The sequence below is a fragment of the Callorhinus ursinus genome, unplaced genomic scaffold (genome assembly GCF_003265705.2).
Source record: "Callorhinus ursinus isolate GAN/ISIS: 27379988/994484 unplaced genomic scaffold, GSC_fseal_2.0 scaffold46, whole genome shotgun sequence".
Lineage (NCBI taxonomy): Eukaryota > Metazoa > Chordata > Mammalia > Carnivora > Otariidae > Callorhinus > Callorhinus ursinus.
In genome coordinates, this window is record NW_027397108.1 from 6,340,566 (window position 1) to 6,358,800 (window position 18,235).

The 18,235-nt window shown below is 44.5% G+C and overlaps 2 protein-coding genes across 4 annotated transcripts in view; one reads left to right on the top strand and one right to left on the bottom strand.

The window, feature by feature from the left end:
• The window catches only part of CDH13 (cadherin 13), a 1,106,386-nt gene that overhangs the window by 346,963 nt on the left and 741,188 nt on the right, over positions 1-18,235 (top strand). The window lies entirely within an intron of this gene.
• LOC112814742 (large ribosomal subunit protein uL11-like) lies at positions 14,925-15,547 on the bottom strand. Its single transcript, XM_073882464.1, has one exon. The coding sequence runs from the start codon at positions 15,457-15,459 to the stop codon at positions 14,962-14,964; it is 498 nt and encodes a 165-aa protein (XP_073738565.1). The 5' UTR covers positions 15,460-15,547; the 3' UTR covers positions 14,925-14,961.

Sequence of the window (18,235 nt, forward strand, 5' to 3'; positions counted from 1 at the left end):
TGTGTGTGTGTGTGTGTGTGTGTGTGTGTGTCATCGAGTAAACAGGCAAGTTCAGCCTTGTAAGTTCACCTACAGCATTTTTACATCAAATGACAGTCATGCAGTGAAACACATCTGCATTCCTATCTGAACTGACCCATCTGGTGTGAACGCATTTAAAAGAATACAGTTTCTCCATTCTTAATACTTCTGACACCAAATGTGTGGGTTTTCCACACCAAGTAATTTCGCAACTCTCTGGACACTAATTGGGTGTCCTATAATTTAATTCAATCCTGACACTAACTACCAAGGGTTAGAGCAGACCCCACATGGTAGGGCTCAGACCCACACGACTGCCCCCATTTCAGATGCCAGTTCGCAAGTAGGGGGGCCCTGGTTACACACATTTCTGTCTGACTTGGCTATAAATTGAGGAAGGGTTCTCATGACCCCTGCCTTAGGTTCGATAATCTGCTAGAACCGGCTCAAGAACTCAGGGAAACATTTTACTTACATGTACTGGTTGATTATAAAGGTTATTATAAAGGCCACAGATGAAGAGGAATATGGAATGAGGTCTGGAAGTGTCTCCAGCCCAGGATCTTCTGTCCCTGTGGAGTTAGGGGGGTGCCACCCTGCTGACAAACGGACCTGTTCACCAACCCAGAAGCTTTCTAAACCTTGTGCTTTAGGGATTTTTGTGGAGGCTTCATCCATCACATAGGTATGATCAATTATTATTAACTCAATGTCCAGCCCCTCTCTCCTCCCAGGAGGGCTGTAAGTTCTAAGCTTCTAATCATGGTCTTTCTGGTTAGCAGCCCTCACCCTGGAGCCATTCACTAGCCCACCTAGAGCCACCTCTTTAGAACAAAAGATGCTCCTGTCTCCCAGAGCAGAAGCTCTGTGTCAGCAGTCGGGGCCAAAGACAAATACTAGACAAAAGATACTCCTAGCACCTCCGTCATTTAGGACATTACAAGGGTTTTAGGAGCTCTGTTTCAGGAACCAGGGCAGAGACCAAATATATATATTTCTTATTATGTCACAGCATTCCTTTGACAATAAGCATGTGGACCTGCAATCTCTTCCTCTGACGAAAACAAAGGGAATTGTTATGTTTTTAGCATAACTAGAATTGAGAAGTAGCCAGATTTCTCTTTCCTTTTATACATTCTTCTTGGTCCCACTATTTCCTGGCACCTGGCATTCTGGGTAATGGGTGTGTACAAGGGATTCCACGGGCAGAAAGGTCACCAGTGTTCACCATTGCCAAAGAAGGGAGGTCAAACCCTGTGTATATGGTCAGTTTGGCCAGCCGTACCGCCGCACCCCACCTGCCCCGCCGCCTCCCCTGCCCTGCTGCTCTCTTTCACTGTCTGTAGTCTGGAAGCACAGACTTACTTTTGCTTCTCCAAACAGGCCATGTTCTTTCCCGGCCCAGTGCCTTTGCACCTGCTCTTCCCTCTGCCAGGAATGCTTTACCTGGGTTGCTCTCATTTCACAAATTTCTGTCCATTCCTCTGTTTAAATGTCAATGCCACCAGAAAAATCCTTCTCTGCCTCGCAGATCAGGTCTGAAGGTTGCCATTCCCACAGCACAGCCCTTCCTCATAGCATTCCCCACGCTCACCAATATCAGGTCCCGACGGGCGGTCAAAGCCAGCAGGGCAGAGCCACGCTTGTCCAAAGCATAACTGAGCGCTCGCTGCATAGAAAACATGAATAAGTGCATGACCATAAGAATAAATGAAATTCTGCTGACGGACCAGGCAGAATAAACTCCGGAGTTGGTTTTTCCTTGGGTGTTGATGATCTTTACTGCAAGAGTTTCAGCGAGTTGAAGAGGCCACCAGGCAGCCTGCCCAGGCTCGAGGGCACATGGATGATGATACAAAGAAGACAGGGGGTGAATTCTATCAGAAAACCTTGGGAAGCTAAGAGATGGGGAAATGACTTCAGAGGCGGATAGAATTGAAAAGAGTATTTTTATTTTTTCAGTTTCCCAGAATAAATAAGCCTTAAACATGTTTGTACGCTGCCAGGAAGTAGCCAGTAGAGAGGACATCATTGAAGACAGGAGAAAAAGAAGGTAATTGATGGGTCAATGTCCCCCAGGAGACGTGAGGGATGAAATCAACAGTGTGGGTCTAGAGGTGAAGCTGGGAGAGGCCAGCACGGAGGCAGGTGATATTTCTGCCCAGCCTTTCAGCTTTTGTGCGGAAGAGTGAGGAGAGCATCAATCACTTCTTTCTAGCTGGGTAAATGCCAAGAAAGTCTACGGCAGAAACTTCCCCAGGCAGGAGGCTCAGAATTAATTGTGAGGATTAAGCATAAACCAAAAGGAGCAGGGAAGCCCCACACACTAAATCCCAGGAATAGGGCCTGTTCAGATCAAGAAAATGCATCTGAGAATGGCCTGGCAGCCCAGAATGCTGAGAGAAATCTCTAGGTGCTGGCAGATCACATTAATGCCCCCTCATAAGACTGTTTCACATGAGCTGAAATGTACATTGATTTTTTTTTTTTTTTTTTTTTTTGCTGTGATTATACTTCCAGAAAGAGAACATGATCTTTGGAATCTGTTTGGGGAGTAACAGTGCCTGTACAGGAGAGAAGGATGGTTTTTGACCTTCTGCTGGTATTGTCTTGTTCTTGTCACAGCTTGTTTGCAAGCAATGTGAGGCCCCCAAACCAGGAATCTCCTCGCAGTCCTTCAAATATGATTTACCTGATTAACAAAATATTGGTGGAATATAGAGGATTTGCCTGAGGCTGTGTGTGTGTGTGTGTGTGTGTGTGTGTGTAGGAAATGAGTTTCTTGGGGAGCAGGGGTGAGGGCAAGCTGACCTTGTGTTTTATCTAGGATGATGGTGGTGGGCTGACATTGCAGCGGAAAACTAAAATATAAATATTTGGTGAGCAAGCAAATGCATGGGTGAACACAAGAATGAATGGATCAAAGAATGAGTGAATCAACCCACTGTACTGCAGGTGGGTAGATTGGATTTCCTCCCCAAAGGGGCACATTGAGATATAGTTCTTAAATATCTTTACGTGATGAGTAAATGAATAACAGTCATGCAGCCAACAAGTGTTTGTTGGGTTAGATGAAGCAATATCTTATAAACAATACAGAATTTTGCATAGACTAGGTGCAGTGTGAGTGTTAAATAGATAAAGTGGACATCAACTATAGACCAAGCCCTGTGCCAATTGCCAGGATAGAATTCAAAGTAAAACAGACACACAGGTCCTGCCCTCATGGGATCTAGAATCCAGTGGCTTCACTACACCTGCGGGACATCACTTCCATCACTTCCAAATTTACAGCTGACCTTCTGTATTGATACCTTTCATGTACATGACCCGTAATCCTCCTGGAAAATCTGAGAGGTATTAGCAACCTCATTTTCAAATCTCAGTGATTTGAGCTAAATCTCTGTGATTTCCTCTGGTGACTTGCCCAAGGTCACACAGCTATTAAGTGGCAGAGCTAAGAAATCAAACACAAATGTGTCTGATTTTCAAGCTTGGGCCATTTTCCTTTATTAAACTGCCTCTAATTTGCCCATTTTAAAGTAGGAAAGAACTAAAAAGCTCATGTTGATTGATTTGAGGCGATTTGTAAAAGTTTAAGAGACTGTCATTTTTCATAACACCCATAAACTTTACACATCCACACACCCTATCCTCCTAAACCAAAATAACACAGCTCTTTATGTTCTGAGGGTATGCCCCTTCTAAGTTAAAAATTATCAAACCTACAGGGAAGAAGGGTTCCCTGAGGATTTGCTTTATAAAATAAACAGAAATCAATTTTGACTTGTTTTCTAATCATGATAAATGAAGCCAGGTTAGGAAAAAGAAGTCCCAACATTACTTGAGGATCATTTTGCCAGGATGCATTGGTCTTTGACAAGCAATTAAGAAACCCTCTGATTGTGGCTGGCAGTGCCACGGCTCAGCACACTCCTGATTAATTCTCATTTTCATTCTTTCCTTGGGATTTATTTACTCATTTCACCTGGAATGTGTTTAGCTTCTTAACCTCCCCATCCCCCCTTCCCTCATGTGCTGCTTTGCCTGGCTCCCTCCAACTTCACCTACCCATTAATCAGTCGGTGCCATATTCATTCTTGCTGGAAAAGTACCGTACTCTTGGCATTTATTCATTGTGTCTTCATTCGTTCGTTCGTTCATTCATTCATTCATTCATTCATTCATTCATTCATTCATTTTCTGTTCTACCTAAACCCACCTGAGTTGGCTTTCTTTATTTCCATCTAGATATTCTTTTGAAACCCATCTGTCTGTCTTGGGCTGCTTAGTAGAGAGGGGGTTCATCTGATGTGAGTTATCACTATCAGATTTTGAAATATGTACTAGTGAGAAGTCTGAAGTCTGGACAAAATTGAAGGGTCTTGGAGCTATAGGGAATGGAATCAACATCTTCATCTTCATGGCTAGCAACTATTGAGTCTTTTCTCTAGTCCAGGCGCTGTGTCTGTATCTTTCATACATTATTTCTTTTAATCCTTGCAACAACTGTACAAAGAAGGTAATGGTGGCCTCACTTTATAGACAAAGTAAGGCTCAGAGAATTTAAATCACAGGAGCAGTAAGTGGTGAAAGCATCCCTCGAGCCTGTGTCTGCTGAATTATTAATAGGATAATCCATGGCAGACACTAATCCTCATGTGTCATGGACAATAGCAGCAGTGCTGGACCCCTTCAGTGCAGACCATTTGACCCAGCACCTTGGGTAGGTTGACTTTGCATGGCCACCCTATTGAATCATGAGTTTTCCAGAGATGAGATCTACACCATGCCATCCCTCTCGGCCTGCTCCATTTGGGGACAGACATGACTTGGTAGGTGCTTGGCCCTATAAAGGGTCTTCAAATGCTCTGCCTGTCCCCAGTGGATTCCCATATAGGAAGCAGGAATCCTACTTCATGGTCTCTGAACTTTTGCCCTCAGCCCTCCCGCCCATTCCATTCCTTTCTGATTCCGAGTCTCCCAGTTACTCACTCTTCCATTTACTTCCTCTCACCCTTGGGGCTTGAGCTCCTTCCTCATCCTTGTGATGATTTGGCTTCTTTGCCCTGGTACTCTTTGGAAAATGCTTCTCACTGTTCAGTTGCCCCGGGAACTTTCAACCTGGAACCCAGACTCTGACATGTTTTCTCTCTCCTTGGTGGTGGTGCATATAAGAAAATGCAGTGAGCATTTATAGTGTATCACATATGTTAGGGACTTACGGCAGCAAGCCTGGAATAATCCTTAGAGCACCTCAGTGAGGTAGGTTTATTATTTATGATTCATCAATGAGAACACCGAGGTTTGGAGAGGTCACGTAATCACTAAAGACCCTACTGGTAGGAAGTGGTGCGTCACAACAGGGTCCCAGTTCTGGGACCTGGGTTCTGTCTGCTCCAAAGTCTCTCTTGTGTCTCCTCTCCTGAAAACCATAGGATCTTATGATTTTCTTCTAAATTGCTTTTTCTATTAAAATTATAACCTGTCATTAAAATATTTAAGCACACAAATTAATTGGTGTTAATTATGATACTTCAAAAGGTGACAAGCAATTTAGAGTGAGATTTGAAGGTAAAAAAAAAACAAAACACCTAAATATAACTTGGCATCTTTCATAATAAATACCAATCATTGTCAATTGTGACTTTATCTAACCCTGATACGCCTTAGGTCTAAACAGAACAGAACATTCTGATTCATCTACCATTTTTACCAGGCTTGGGAGCCTGGTTTTTGGAAATTCTGGTGCTTCAGAACATTTTGGCATCCAAAGCCATGACAAGTAGCTTTCTACGAGTCTCTCTGAAGAGAGATTGAAACGATGATTTTCTTCACTTAAACTGGGAGAAGATGATGAGTTTTCTCTTATACACCATCATTAATTCACATCCCTCCAAATCCTTTGTCCTTCTATGCTTTGTGGTAAACTAAGAGAAAAATGACCTTCTAGTAGGACATGGCGTTAGGGAAGAAGGGAGTGATGTATGGGTGACCAGTCGTGTACGATGGTCTTTGCTCTGCTGTCTCTGTCCCTCAAGCCTCCCCTCCTGTCAGACCAGGAGACACCATGAAGCAAGGAGTCAGTGTTCACCAGAGCCGACCAGCACGGTGACTGGACTAGCAGATCATTACTCTTTCTGGGCCACAGCTTCCCCTGAGGGGAGTACAGCATTTGAACGGGGTGAACTGGGGTTTCCACCAGGGCTCCAGCATTCTATAGGCTGTGACTGTAATGACTACGCTTTGACCCTTCCCTAGAAATTTCTTACTGAGTCTGTGAAAGGAATGGCAACAATTCTGCAGGGGAAGTGGGAGGAAGCAGAGGCAGCACCGTGAGCACCAGGAACTGTTCTTGCTGATGGCACTTTCCCAGAACCTTCTGATCTGTTGAGACAGAGGAAGAAGTTGAGAATCACTGTTGTCTGGGATCATCGCTAGACCAACTTCTTTCACAGGTGACAATGTGGGGCCTAGAAAAGTCCAAGGTCACACAGCAATGCATAAAAATGTAAGAGCAAAATGAATATTAATTAAGTTTACCTTATATCTGAGTTATTTTAAGGAAAAGTTACCATAAAAAAAGAGAATGTCACAAAATAAATCCTCTTTGTGTGTGTGTGTGAATCCTTACAGCAGATACTTAAAAAATCACTTCTGTAAGAAAATTAGAACTTCCTGAACAAAAATGCTCAAAAGTGCTCAAAATGTGACTAAATAAAAGATATCACAGACCCTATATCCCTTAGCCCAGTGCTGTCCAACACAAATATACTGTAAGCCACATAAGTAAGTTTACATTTTCTAGTAGCGACCTTTTAAAAAAACGTAAAAGAACCTGGTGAAATTAATTTGACTGATGTACTTTAACCCATCATATCTAAAATATTATCATGTTGGGGCACCTGGGTGGCTCAGTTGGTTGACTGATCTCTTGATCTCAGCTCAGGTCTTGATCTCAGGGTTATGAGTTCAAGCCCCGTGTTGGGCTCCACACTGGGCATGGGGCCCACTTAAAAAAAAAAAAATATATATATATATATATACATATATATATATATCCATTTCAATATGATAAATTATTGAGATATTTTACTTTTCTGTACTAAGCCTCTGAAATCCAGTGTTCATTGATTCTACACTTCATCTCTCAATTTGGACGAGCCACATTTCCAGTGCTTACTAAGCACATGTGGCTTGTGGCTTCCTCATTGCTCAGGTTGGAGCACTTTCTCTTCTTCCTTCCTCTTTTCCCAGGTTCTATCAAAATGTTTAAATAGAATATACTCTGATTTTTTAAAATACATATATATGTGTATACATGTATGTGGGTATATATGTATGTCGCGTGCACACACACACACACACACACACACACACACACACAGGAAAGAGAGGGAAAGAGCAAGCACTTTTCCACAGCAGTGTTTCTGGAAAGAGAATCCCTTACATTGTATTTTATTAAACAAGGTGGAGACGTTCCTGCAGATTCCATTTTCCATTACAGGCTTACGCATTTTCAGAAGCTCCATATTACAGGGCTTGTGGCTTAGCAGACCCCCAAGGTGGCAGTGATGAGGGTACATTTAGCACAGGACCGGTTCTTAGTCCCCATTTCTCTGATGTGAGTTATCAGCTTCAAGAAGTTCGTTTTTGTAACCACATCAAAGGGTTGGGCATCTGTGCAGGAAATCCCTGAAAAGCAATCACAAGCCCACTGGTATTGTAAGATTTGGTATTTACCATGTCCTGAAAAAAAAAAAAAAGGAGAGGCTTAAAAGGATATTCCCCTGCTAAAGACCTGGGGAAAGAGAAATGCGACAAAACCAGGCTCTTGCTGCAAAGATTTAGGATGAAAATGCTTAGTACATGCAGTAGTGTCCTCCAGCTGCTGCAACAAATGACCCCAAACCCGAACAGCTTAAGACAACAGAAGTGTATTCTCGGGGCGCCTGGGTGGCTCAGTGGGTTGCGCGACTGCCTTCAGCTCAGGTCATGATCCTGGAGTCCCGGGATCGAGTCCCGCCTCGGGCTCCCTGCTCAGCGGGGAGTCTGCTTCTCCCTCTGACCCTCCCCCATCTCATGTGCTCTCTCTCTCTCTCTGTCTCTCATTCTCGCTCTCTCAAATAAATAAATAAAATCTTTAAAAAAAAAAAAAAAAAAAAGAAGTGTATTCTCTCCTGGTTCTGGAGGCCAGAACTCTGCAGCGGCGGTATCGGCAGGGCCACCAGGTCTAAAGGCTCTAGGAAAGAATTCTTCCTTTGCCTCTTCCAGCTTCTGGTGGTTCCCAGCAACCCTTGGCATTCTTTGCCTTGCAGATGGCAGCATGCCCACCTCTGTGTCTGTTTTCACATGGGCTTCCATGTCTCTTTGTGCCCTGTGTCCTCTCCTTTCTATAAGGATATCAGTCATTGGATTTAGGGCCCACCCTAATCTAGTCTGACCTTATCTTAATTTGAATACATTTGCAAAGATCTTCTTTCCGGATAAGGTGCCATTCTTAGTTTCTGGATGGCATTGATTTGGGGGAGGATACTATTCAACCTTGTACAGCTTTTGCTAAAGTTCCCTCCTAAGATCTGTCACTCTGGTTCAGTGGGTCACATCCACCACCCACATCTACCACTTACTTTGGAATGTTGACTTTAGACACAGAAATGGGATGTGATGATCATCTAATTCAGTGGCATTCTTTTTCATCACAATGAAGGCAAGGAAAGAAAATGGAGCAAAGCACCAGTGTGTGTTTGGAGGAGGAGGGGAAGCCCAGAGTCATCTGTGACCCCTTCCTCTTTACCCTTCGTTAGGTTCTCAAAAGCCTTCCTGAGTATCCCCAGGGCCCTGTAAGTCTCTCTTTAACCATAATCCCTTTATTGTATAGATTGAGACTGATGCTTAGAGATACAAAGGGTTTCTCCAGAATTATACGTGACAACTTGAATCTGAGCCTTGCTTCAGCCACAGCGTGTCCAGACACTCAGTCCATCCATCTCTCTATTACTAACAGAGATGAGTGGCAGGAATCCATGGTATGTGGTATGTTTCTCTTTGGAAAAAGAAAAACAAAACATTCCATCTTGGGCAAATTTTCTTCTATTTTACAAAATTATAAAAGGAAGTTCACGGCGAGGTCAAAGCCATGGCAACATCTATGCTGCCTCTGTGGAATTTCTGTTTCCAAGTAGGGGAAGAGATTGGGAGCAGCTACCTTCAGGTCAGCGTGAAAGCAGGGAGTCCCTTCTCTCAAGGACTCTGCTCTCAACGATTCCTGCCCTAGTGGGCCTGGGGTGGGCTCTGTGCTGTTCCCATTTTCTGCAAGTATTTTGAGTATTTTTTCCTCAAAGTAGAGAAAGTGTGTCTTTGAATCCAAACCATGGGCTAAGCCTTCTAAATTCCTCTCTTAAAAAAAAAAAAAAAAAGCTCCTTTGCAAAAATTTTATAATAACCTTTATTTTTTTAGAGCAGTTTTAGGGTTACAGAAAATTTAGCAAATAGGATAGAGTTTCCATATGCTTCTACTGCCCCATTCATAGCTTCCTGTGGGTTTGGACCGATGTGTCATAGCATGTATCCATCCTTAAAGTATCATACACAATAGTTTCACTGCCCTGAATGTCCCTTACGCTCCATCCATCATCCTCTTTCCCCCAAACCTCCAGCAACCGCTGAGGTTGCTTTTTTACCACGTCCATAGTTTTCTCTTCTCAAGAAGGTGATCTAGTTGGAGTCGTACAGTACGTAGCCTTTTAGGACTGGATTCTTTCACGAAGAAATATGCATTTAAGGTTCCTCCATGTCTTTTCTTGGCCTGATTGCTCGTTTCTTTTTAATAACTGAATAATATTCTATTGTGTGGATGTTCCAAGCTACTTTTCATGACTTCATCCTGAAAAATTACTATCTCTGTACCTGAAAGCCAGATCTACAGTCAGATTAGAGGGTCCTGCGTGGACACAGTCTCTCCTGCACTGGGCCACCAATCCAGCCCCTGCCATTGCCCCCCTGGCTTGCCCTTTTGTCTGAGATACACCAGTACTTCTGCTCTAAAACCCTTCTGGAAAGTTGTATGTTTTGCTTAATTTAAATAATACATTATTGGGGGGAAATGAGATATCTGTTGGATTTATTGTGCTCATGATTCTATTGGACCACATTAGTGTAGAGAAGAATCCTGAAGAAAGAGGAATTAGGGTTTGGAAGACGATAAATCAGTTTTGAAATGAGGAAGGAAAAAGAAAACATCTGGAACCTTGACATTTCCCAGGATATTATCCTGTGGGTAATCATCAAAGATGATGAGGAGATAGAACGTAAAAAAATATAGAGGTGCTTTCCTGCGGAATTAAAATTCCAGAATGTTCTAGAAAGTGCCAGATGTAAGACCAAACAGGACCAGCTAGTAATGAAAATGTCTCCCATATGGACAAGGCTGCTAACCATATGGCTGGTGCAGCTCATGGAGGTGAGAAGCCCTCTCAGTCATTTCTGCAATGAACATGGCACCACGGGTTAGCACAGGGGCCACCCAACCAACAGCCACGGGAAACGGATAAATGCTATTTGAAAAAACTCAAGCTATATATAAGTTCCTTTTCATTTTAAATAATTCAGACAAACAGAAGTCCCCTTTGTCCTCTCTGCAACCATATTCCTCTCTTGGAGGTAAGCACCATTACTAGTTTGATGGATGTCCTTTCAGAGCTTTTTCTGGACACTTAGATACATATAGCCATGTCCGTTGACACATAGAGGTTTGTAACATGGGTGAGTTATACTTGAGAGAGATACTACTATGTGCAGTTTTCTGCAACTTGCATTTTAATTTTCAAATCCTCTTAAACTGTCCCATTATAGTCTTTCATGTGGATGTGTGTTCACATCATGTACACACGAGGAGATAGTTAGGCATTTCTTCCCAACTTTTGCCATTACACTTGTGGTAGATGTATTAATGTACCTCAGTATCTGGTCCTTTCCTACTTTCTGGCAGTGGAGACTATATTCCCCTACCTTCTTGATGTTAGCCATCACTGCCTTACTGGATCCAACCATTGAAATGTGTGTGGAAGTGGCATGTGTCACTTCTAGGCCAAAGCATAGAATTGTTGGTGCTCAGTCCTATAATGCTCTCTCCGTCCATAAGATGCTGCCACCTTGGTCACCTGGGTCCCTGGGTGTGTGTGGTTATCAGAATCCCGCTGCTGACCTCCATCGGGCATGGGGCATAGGCAATAAATAAATCCTTGTTGTTCAAAGTCACGGAGGCTTTAGAGTTCTTTGTTACCACTGCATAGCCTAGCCTCTTCTGGCTGATACAGCCCGAGCAGCCTTGCACGTTTCTTTCTGCACAAGTGACAGCATTTCTCCAGGAATGAATGTCTGTTGCAAAGTCAAAACACTAAATTGCTTTTAAAGCATCTTCTTATACATCAAGCCCCTACCTTTTGTCCCTTGGCTCCTCTGCTTCTCTTGACTTTAGACTCCTTTCTATTATTTATTCATGGTTTATTAGATAAATGTCTTCCCCAGATAAACCAGGAGCTCCCTGGAGTTTGCTGTTTCCTTTGCCCAAGGCTCCAGTGTTAGTGATTGTTTCATTAAACTCTAATCTCAAGGCTAATCCCCGCTGGAAAATGTGTTCTGTCCTATAAGAAGGCTCCCAGGCTCCAAGTCTCAAACCACTAAACAGGCCATGCAGGTGTTTAATGGTGCTTACTGATGGTCACGTGACAGTATTATTTCTTTCTGCACATTTCCAGTATGATTCACAGTATATAAAAGGGTTACCTTTCAGTTTGGGAGGTACTAAATTAGAGAATAGGATTTCCAAAGCCCTGTATTCTTCTTTAGAGCACAGCAAGGGTGTTCATTCTGCCCCCAAGGGCCAAAGATGCTGTACGCCTCCCAGTTGATGAGTTTATTCAGCTCTGACCTGTGCGGCCAGTGGGGCAGCAAATGGGATGGGGGTTTCTTTGAGGTTGGTATGCTCTCCACCAGAATTTAGCAGTGGGGTAAAGATGCTGAGGTTGATGCAAACTCAGAGTTCAGCCTGGCTGCTAGGACAAAGCCAGCCCACTCACTTCCCAGCTGTGGCCCCTGGGGTGGAGGGACCTGAAACCCTCTGTTGATGGGAAGCAAAAAGGTCAGAACCAAAGCAGAACTTTGAGAGCTCTAGAACTGAATCCCATAGCTTCCCTGAGCAGTGAGATTCTTTGCAACTTTCATTCACGCATACATCTCATGGAGGCATGAGGTGTAATGTGGTTTGTGCGGAAAAATACCCGTGTGCCACAAGAGAAGAGCTGAGTCTACGACAGCTTTAGGAAGATTTGTCAAGTCAGCTAGGTGTGATCCCTGTGTCCACCATCTCCTTTCCATCATGCCTTTCCCCCCCACTCACAAGTCTGCAATGGATCCCCGATGTCCAAAGCATCACATCTCACATCTGTTAGGACGAAGTGACCCGGAGGGGCACTGCAGAGATGGACATCAGCACCTGGACATTGCCTCTTGCTTGCTGTACCGTCCTGAATAAATCCCTCCTCCGCTCCATCTGTGACGTGGGATAGTACCAGTGCCTACCCCACAGGATGACCATCAGGACTAAATGAGCTAACCCCAAACAGATGAGGAAGATGTTCTGAGGTTTTTTGGGGGAGCAGTTCCAGGTACCTTGACACAGATGGCACCCGGTAACCATGGGCATTCAGAATGTGTCATCCTCCTCTGACTCCCTTCACTCACTGCCAGACAGTATCTGTGGGGCCTGGACCCCCTCACACCCATGCTCCAGGCTCCTGTCCTGGAATCCTGATTTTTGCCACCAAATTCCACAAAACCTCCATCGACTGCCTGCTTTGAGCTGCCCCCACCAGCCAATGTCCAGGAGCCTGAGCTGTGTCCAGTGCTCTGGCCTCATCCAGCCATTCTGGATTTGCAGATGCTTCTCCTGAACCTAAAGGGCTTGTGATTCATAACTCACCCAGTCCAGTCCGCCACCCCATTGCACGGCCCTCAGAACCCCCAGCACCCATCACTCCCATTCCACAGATGACCCTGCCCTCTCCACTTGGTCCCATCCTGCGGTTGCCATGGTTATCTGTGGGAGAGCAGCTTTTCCTCTCAACTCTTCTCCCCAAATCTCCAGCCCACTCCCTCTGCCCATTCCTGTCTCTGTGTTAATATGTGGCTTTTCACATGCGTCTTGTTTTCTTAACTACTTAGTAAACTCATCAAGTGTGGGGGATTGACGTTACTGGAACCCTCTGTCATAGTCAAAGAAGCTGAATTTGCGCCAGCTAAATTAAAATATCGTACTCAACACTAACACCTTTGTGGATCTCTGCAACACGCAGGTGGGGTTCAGACAAGTGTGAAATTAATGCATGAACAAATGCAAACCGGCTGACATTTTCTCAGATACCTGGGGTCTTCAAATCTAGTGTAAAATCCGCTGCCAGGTCAAAACATTCCTTGAAGTAGATGAGTGATTAATATGAAAGACAGGGAAGTATATAAAACAGTTTAATTAAAATACTCTTAGCTGGATATACTTCGTTGACCCCTGGGAGGAAGAAACCAGCTGTAATTAGTGTCTTCTATTACTGCATGTAGGGACAGTGGTACCTAAAAATTGTGTCTCTTCAAATGTTTGTTGTCTCGGCACTAAAATCTATATTTAGTCCTAATTCAAAGTATGTGAAATTGGAGGTGGGGCTGGGGAACCTCATCATCTGCGTTGGTGAATGAAACCCTCTGAGTCTATGTTGGTTTAATTAAAAGCAAATAACAACACAAATAAACAAATAAAAAAAACTCAGTAGAAATGGGACTCGGACTTCAAAATGGCCAAAGTGTTTTCTGATACAAAGTGAATTAGAGTTGACCGCTTTTTCCCAAAGGACAGGGAGTAGGCCTAAAGAGAGAGGGGGACATGTGTAGTGCTGATGTGTCTGGCGAGAGGTGCACTGCTGGCTAGCCCGGCATACCCACAGATACTCAGACAGGGGTACATGTTCTTCTGGCCACACGTTGTGCCTTGACCCACAACACTTAGAGCCCTTCCTTCCCAGCTTGTAGGTCTGTTGCCCAACCCCCTTACCCCCACCCCCAGGGAACAGGGTGGAAATCTACATCTTAACAATTAGAACCATCTGTGAACAAAGTCCATGAGGTAGTCAGGGCGAAAAAGGTCTAAAGGTGGCAGTACTGCCCAGGCCATCAGAGAAGGTAAACCAAGGCACGGGATATAAGAGTTGACAAAAACGTTGTGTGATGAATGGGGGTGTGCATGGGGAGGGAGGGCTGTCAGGGATTGTCTCACTTTGTGCATGCATCCCATGAGCAGACTCTGAGATAAGAGTTCAAGGGCAGTTATTTTTTTTTGGGGAGATGAAGGAGCCACAGGTGGAGGGTAAGGGGGTTGAGACAGGGCAGGGAAGGCAATTAGCTAGTGAAGCTTGAGTCAGTACAATGGTGACCAAGGAGCTCCAGTGGAGCCTAGTCCTTGAGGGGAATGCGAGGAAACTACATAAAGCATGCTCTGAGTTATTCTACGCAAGCCCGCCTTTCTGTCAGTCTTTGTTTAGAAGCTGGCAAAGCACAAGTTAGAGGAAGCTCTCTAGCAATGAAGGGCAGTGCTACATTGAAAGAGCAATGACTCAGTCTAAACATTCTCTTCCCCTGCGATCTAGCGACCACACTCCTCTGTATTTACCCAGAGGAGTTGAAAACTTAGATCCACACAAAAGTCTGAATGTGCATGTTTATAGCAGTTTTATTAATAATAGCCAAAACTTGGAAGCAACCAAGATGCTCTTCAGTAGGTGAGTGGATAAATAAACTGTGGCCCATCCAGACAAAGGAATATTATTTATTTTTTTATTTTATTTTATTTTTTGGTTGTCAAATGATCCTTTATTGAAACATTTTCCTTTGTAGTTAACTGGCCGGGCATTCCAGCTCACCACTGTTGATGTCATCTATGATGTCATGAGGGTGGCGGCCGTCTACGTTGCAGCCCACAGACTGGGCAGTCCCCAGGATCTCTTTAATGGTTCCAGAGAGTTCTCTGGCTAAAGATCGGTGTCGCATCTGTCGGGCAATATTGACAATCTCATCAAAAGTGATATTTCCACTGTACTTAATGTTTTTCTGCTTCTTTCTGTCTCTTGGTGGTTCCTTGAGGGCTTTGATAATCAGGGCAGAGGAAGAAGGTACCACTTCACTCTGGGCCTGTCTGTTCTGAATGGTCAGTTTCACCGTAATCCTTAGACCCTTCCAATCACCGGTTGCCTTGGCGATGTCATCACCAACCTTTTTTGGAGACAGACCCAGCGGGCCGATCTTCGGGGCCAGGGCAGACGTGGCACTGACTTCGCCACCGGTGCACCTCAGGTACACGACTTTGATCTCGTTGGGGTCGAACTTAGGCGGCATGGCGGAGGTGGCTGGTGTCGGATGAACCCGGATTCGGGACGACCGAAGAAAGTTGCACCTTTGCCTCCCCGAGCCGAAAGCCAAAAGGAAGGAATATTATTTAATACTAAAAATAAATGAGCTACCAAGCCAGGAAAAGACGTGGAACAAACTTACATTCATATTACCTTTTTTTTTTTTTTTTAAGAGGCGGGGGACGCACAGGCGTGGTGGAGAGGGGCAGAGGGAGAGGGAGAGAGTAAGCAGGCTCCACATCCAGCACAGGGCCCCACACGGGGCTCAATCCCACACCCCAAGATCATGACCTGAGAGGAAATCAAGAGTTGGACATTCAACCTACTGAGCCACCCAGGCGCCCCTACATGCATATCACTAATTGACAAAAGCCAATCTGAAAAGGCTACGTACTGTAGGATCCCAACTACATGGCATTCCAGAAAAGGCAAAACTATGGAGACAGTGAAAAAAAAGCAGTGGTTGCCAGGGGTTGGTCGGGGGAGAACGATGAGAGGGTAGAGCACAGGGGATTTTTAGGGCGGTGAAAATACTCTGTATGATGCAGTGATGGATGCATGTCACTGTGTATTCGTCCAAACCCACACGGTGTACAATACCAAGAGTGAACCTTACGTAAACTCTGGACTCTGGGTGTTTATATGTATTGATGTAGGTTCATCAGCTGTAACAAACATACCTCTCTGGGGATGGGGGAAGCGGGTATTGGGGGGAACTCTGCTTGTGTTGCGGCAGAGGGCATATGTGAAATCTTGTCCCGTCTTCCTAATTATGCTATGAACCTGAAATTGCTCTAAAAGATCTAAGTCTTTAAAAAGGAAGAAAAAAAGAGTGATGTGGTCAGGACAAAGACAGGAGTGGAATGCCAGGAAAGGGGTTTGGCCACTGCGTCCTTTGTACCCATGTCTTCGCAAGTTTTTGCTAGAATCCAGACTAGATTCCAGAGCAGGCTTCCGCCTGGTATGGGTGATACTATCCCCCGTGTGGTCCCCCACCACGGCCCACTTATTAGTAACAATAATAATGCATAAAATGTGTCGAGAACTAACTGTGTGCCCCATGTAATGTCTTAACCCATGTAGCCCTCACAACAACGTCTTTGGGAAATACTACTCATCCTTCTTTTACCATGGGGGCGGGGAGGAGCCTAAGGTTCCTTTTTTAAGCAATTTTAAGCAAATGGTCCCTTGTGGCACAACCAGTCAATAGCAAGATTGGCCCGTTTTTTCCAACCCCATCACCTGCAAGTGTCTTGACCATGATTCTTGCCAGTACTGTTCCCTCTAAAAGGACCCAGGCACCCACCAGTAGTTAACAAGTCTGACTTCCTCAACCGGTACTTATTTCTGAAAGTAACAGAGCAAAGAAACAGAAGTTGTCATGATTTTTAAAGGCAAGCCTCCTCTCCCGCAGCCTGGTCAGAACTGGGGCGGGCAGAAGTGCAGTCCGCTTCTCCGTGTGTGGAGGGGGTTGGGGCTCGGCGGTCCAGGCATCCACGACTCCTGGGAGCAGAGAGTGTGGAAGTTACACGCTCCATTTAGACATCAGTGTTCTCTCGTACAAAATGGTCCCTAGTTCATTAATCAGACTCTCCAAATTTGTTTAACTCATTACTTATAATATCGCTAAATCCAGTGACACCAAAAGGTGTCACCGCGAGCAGTGGGCAAGTCCAACTTTAATCCTCAGAAAATGTGTAAAATGTCTTTCTCTCCCTCTGTTATCAGGAATGGTGGATGGAAGCAAATGTTAAATTTGCACGATGTGCCATGGTCTCAACTTTCACTGAATCCTAATCAACTTAATACCCTTTTGCCTTCTTGAAACTGGATGATGAAATGTAACCCTGAGAGAGCTTAAATAGAACTCAGGCCTGGATGCTCCCTGCAAAATGGCCTAATTTGGTGGTTATAGCACGAGCGTTGTATGTGCAGTGATCAAATCCTGTGTTTTCAATTGTCCTTTTTATGGCCAATTAAGATAGTCTTAGGATCTAGATTTAATATCAGAATCATCTAATGTAACAGACTAAAGCGTGCCCTCCAATTACAGGGAGAATGTCTTTTTTTGACAATGGTTCTCTGGATAAGTTTTACAGGCTTCTATTTCTGAACTTGACTCTAAGGGCCAAAGCAGCACATTTTGGAAATGGTTTTGTAAACTGTAACGAAGGTATCTTTCTTTAGCGGCTTCCTGCCCAAAAATGGCAGAGTGCTTTACAAACTTATCAAAGTGATATACACGGGGATCGTTTTATTCTCTGCTGAAATACAGGGACCTGGGGGGGAGCCACAGTCAGTGGTGAAAAATCTTCCAGTTGCTGGGTCAATGATGGGGACAGAGGGTGTGCAGCATCTAAAACACCCTCCAGAATGGGAGGGCTTGTTCAGGTGGGTGCAAGAGCTATGGTGCTGGAATGCCACCTGCTCCAAGGTGACACTTTTGCAGAAAGGGCTCATCTGAGTTTTGATGCTCTTCTGTCCCAGATGGCATGGTGATATAGCTCCCTGTCAAGCTGATTCTTCCCTTGGATCACTCAGTTCTTATGAGCCACTTTAAGGTACCTTCTGGTATACACACTCTAAAAAATGGGCACGTTTCAGTGCTTTTCAGTTTTGAGCATAGGAGATCATCAGAGGGGAACTGATACATCACGGCTTCTTGAATGCCAATTAACTACCAGGAAGGCCCATGTGAATGATAACATGAAGGAAAAACAGTCTGGGCTTTAAAGGACATGCTCAAAGCATCTCTGAGCAGA

Coding starts and splice junctions, on each gene's coding strand:
- LOC112814742 (XM_073882464.1), bottom strand. CDS start 15,459: ATGCCGCCTAAGTTCGACCCCAACGAGATCAAAGTCGTGTACCTGAGG.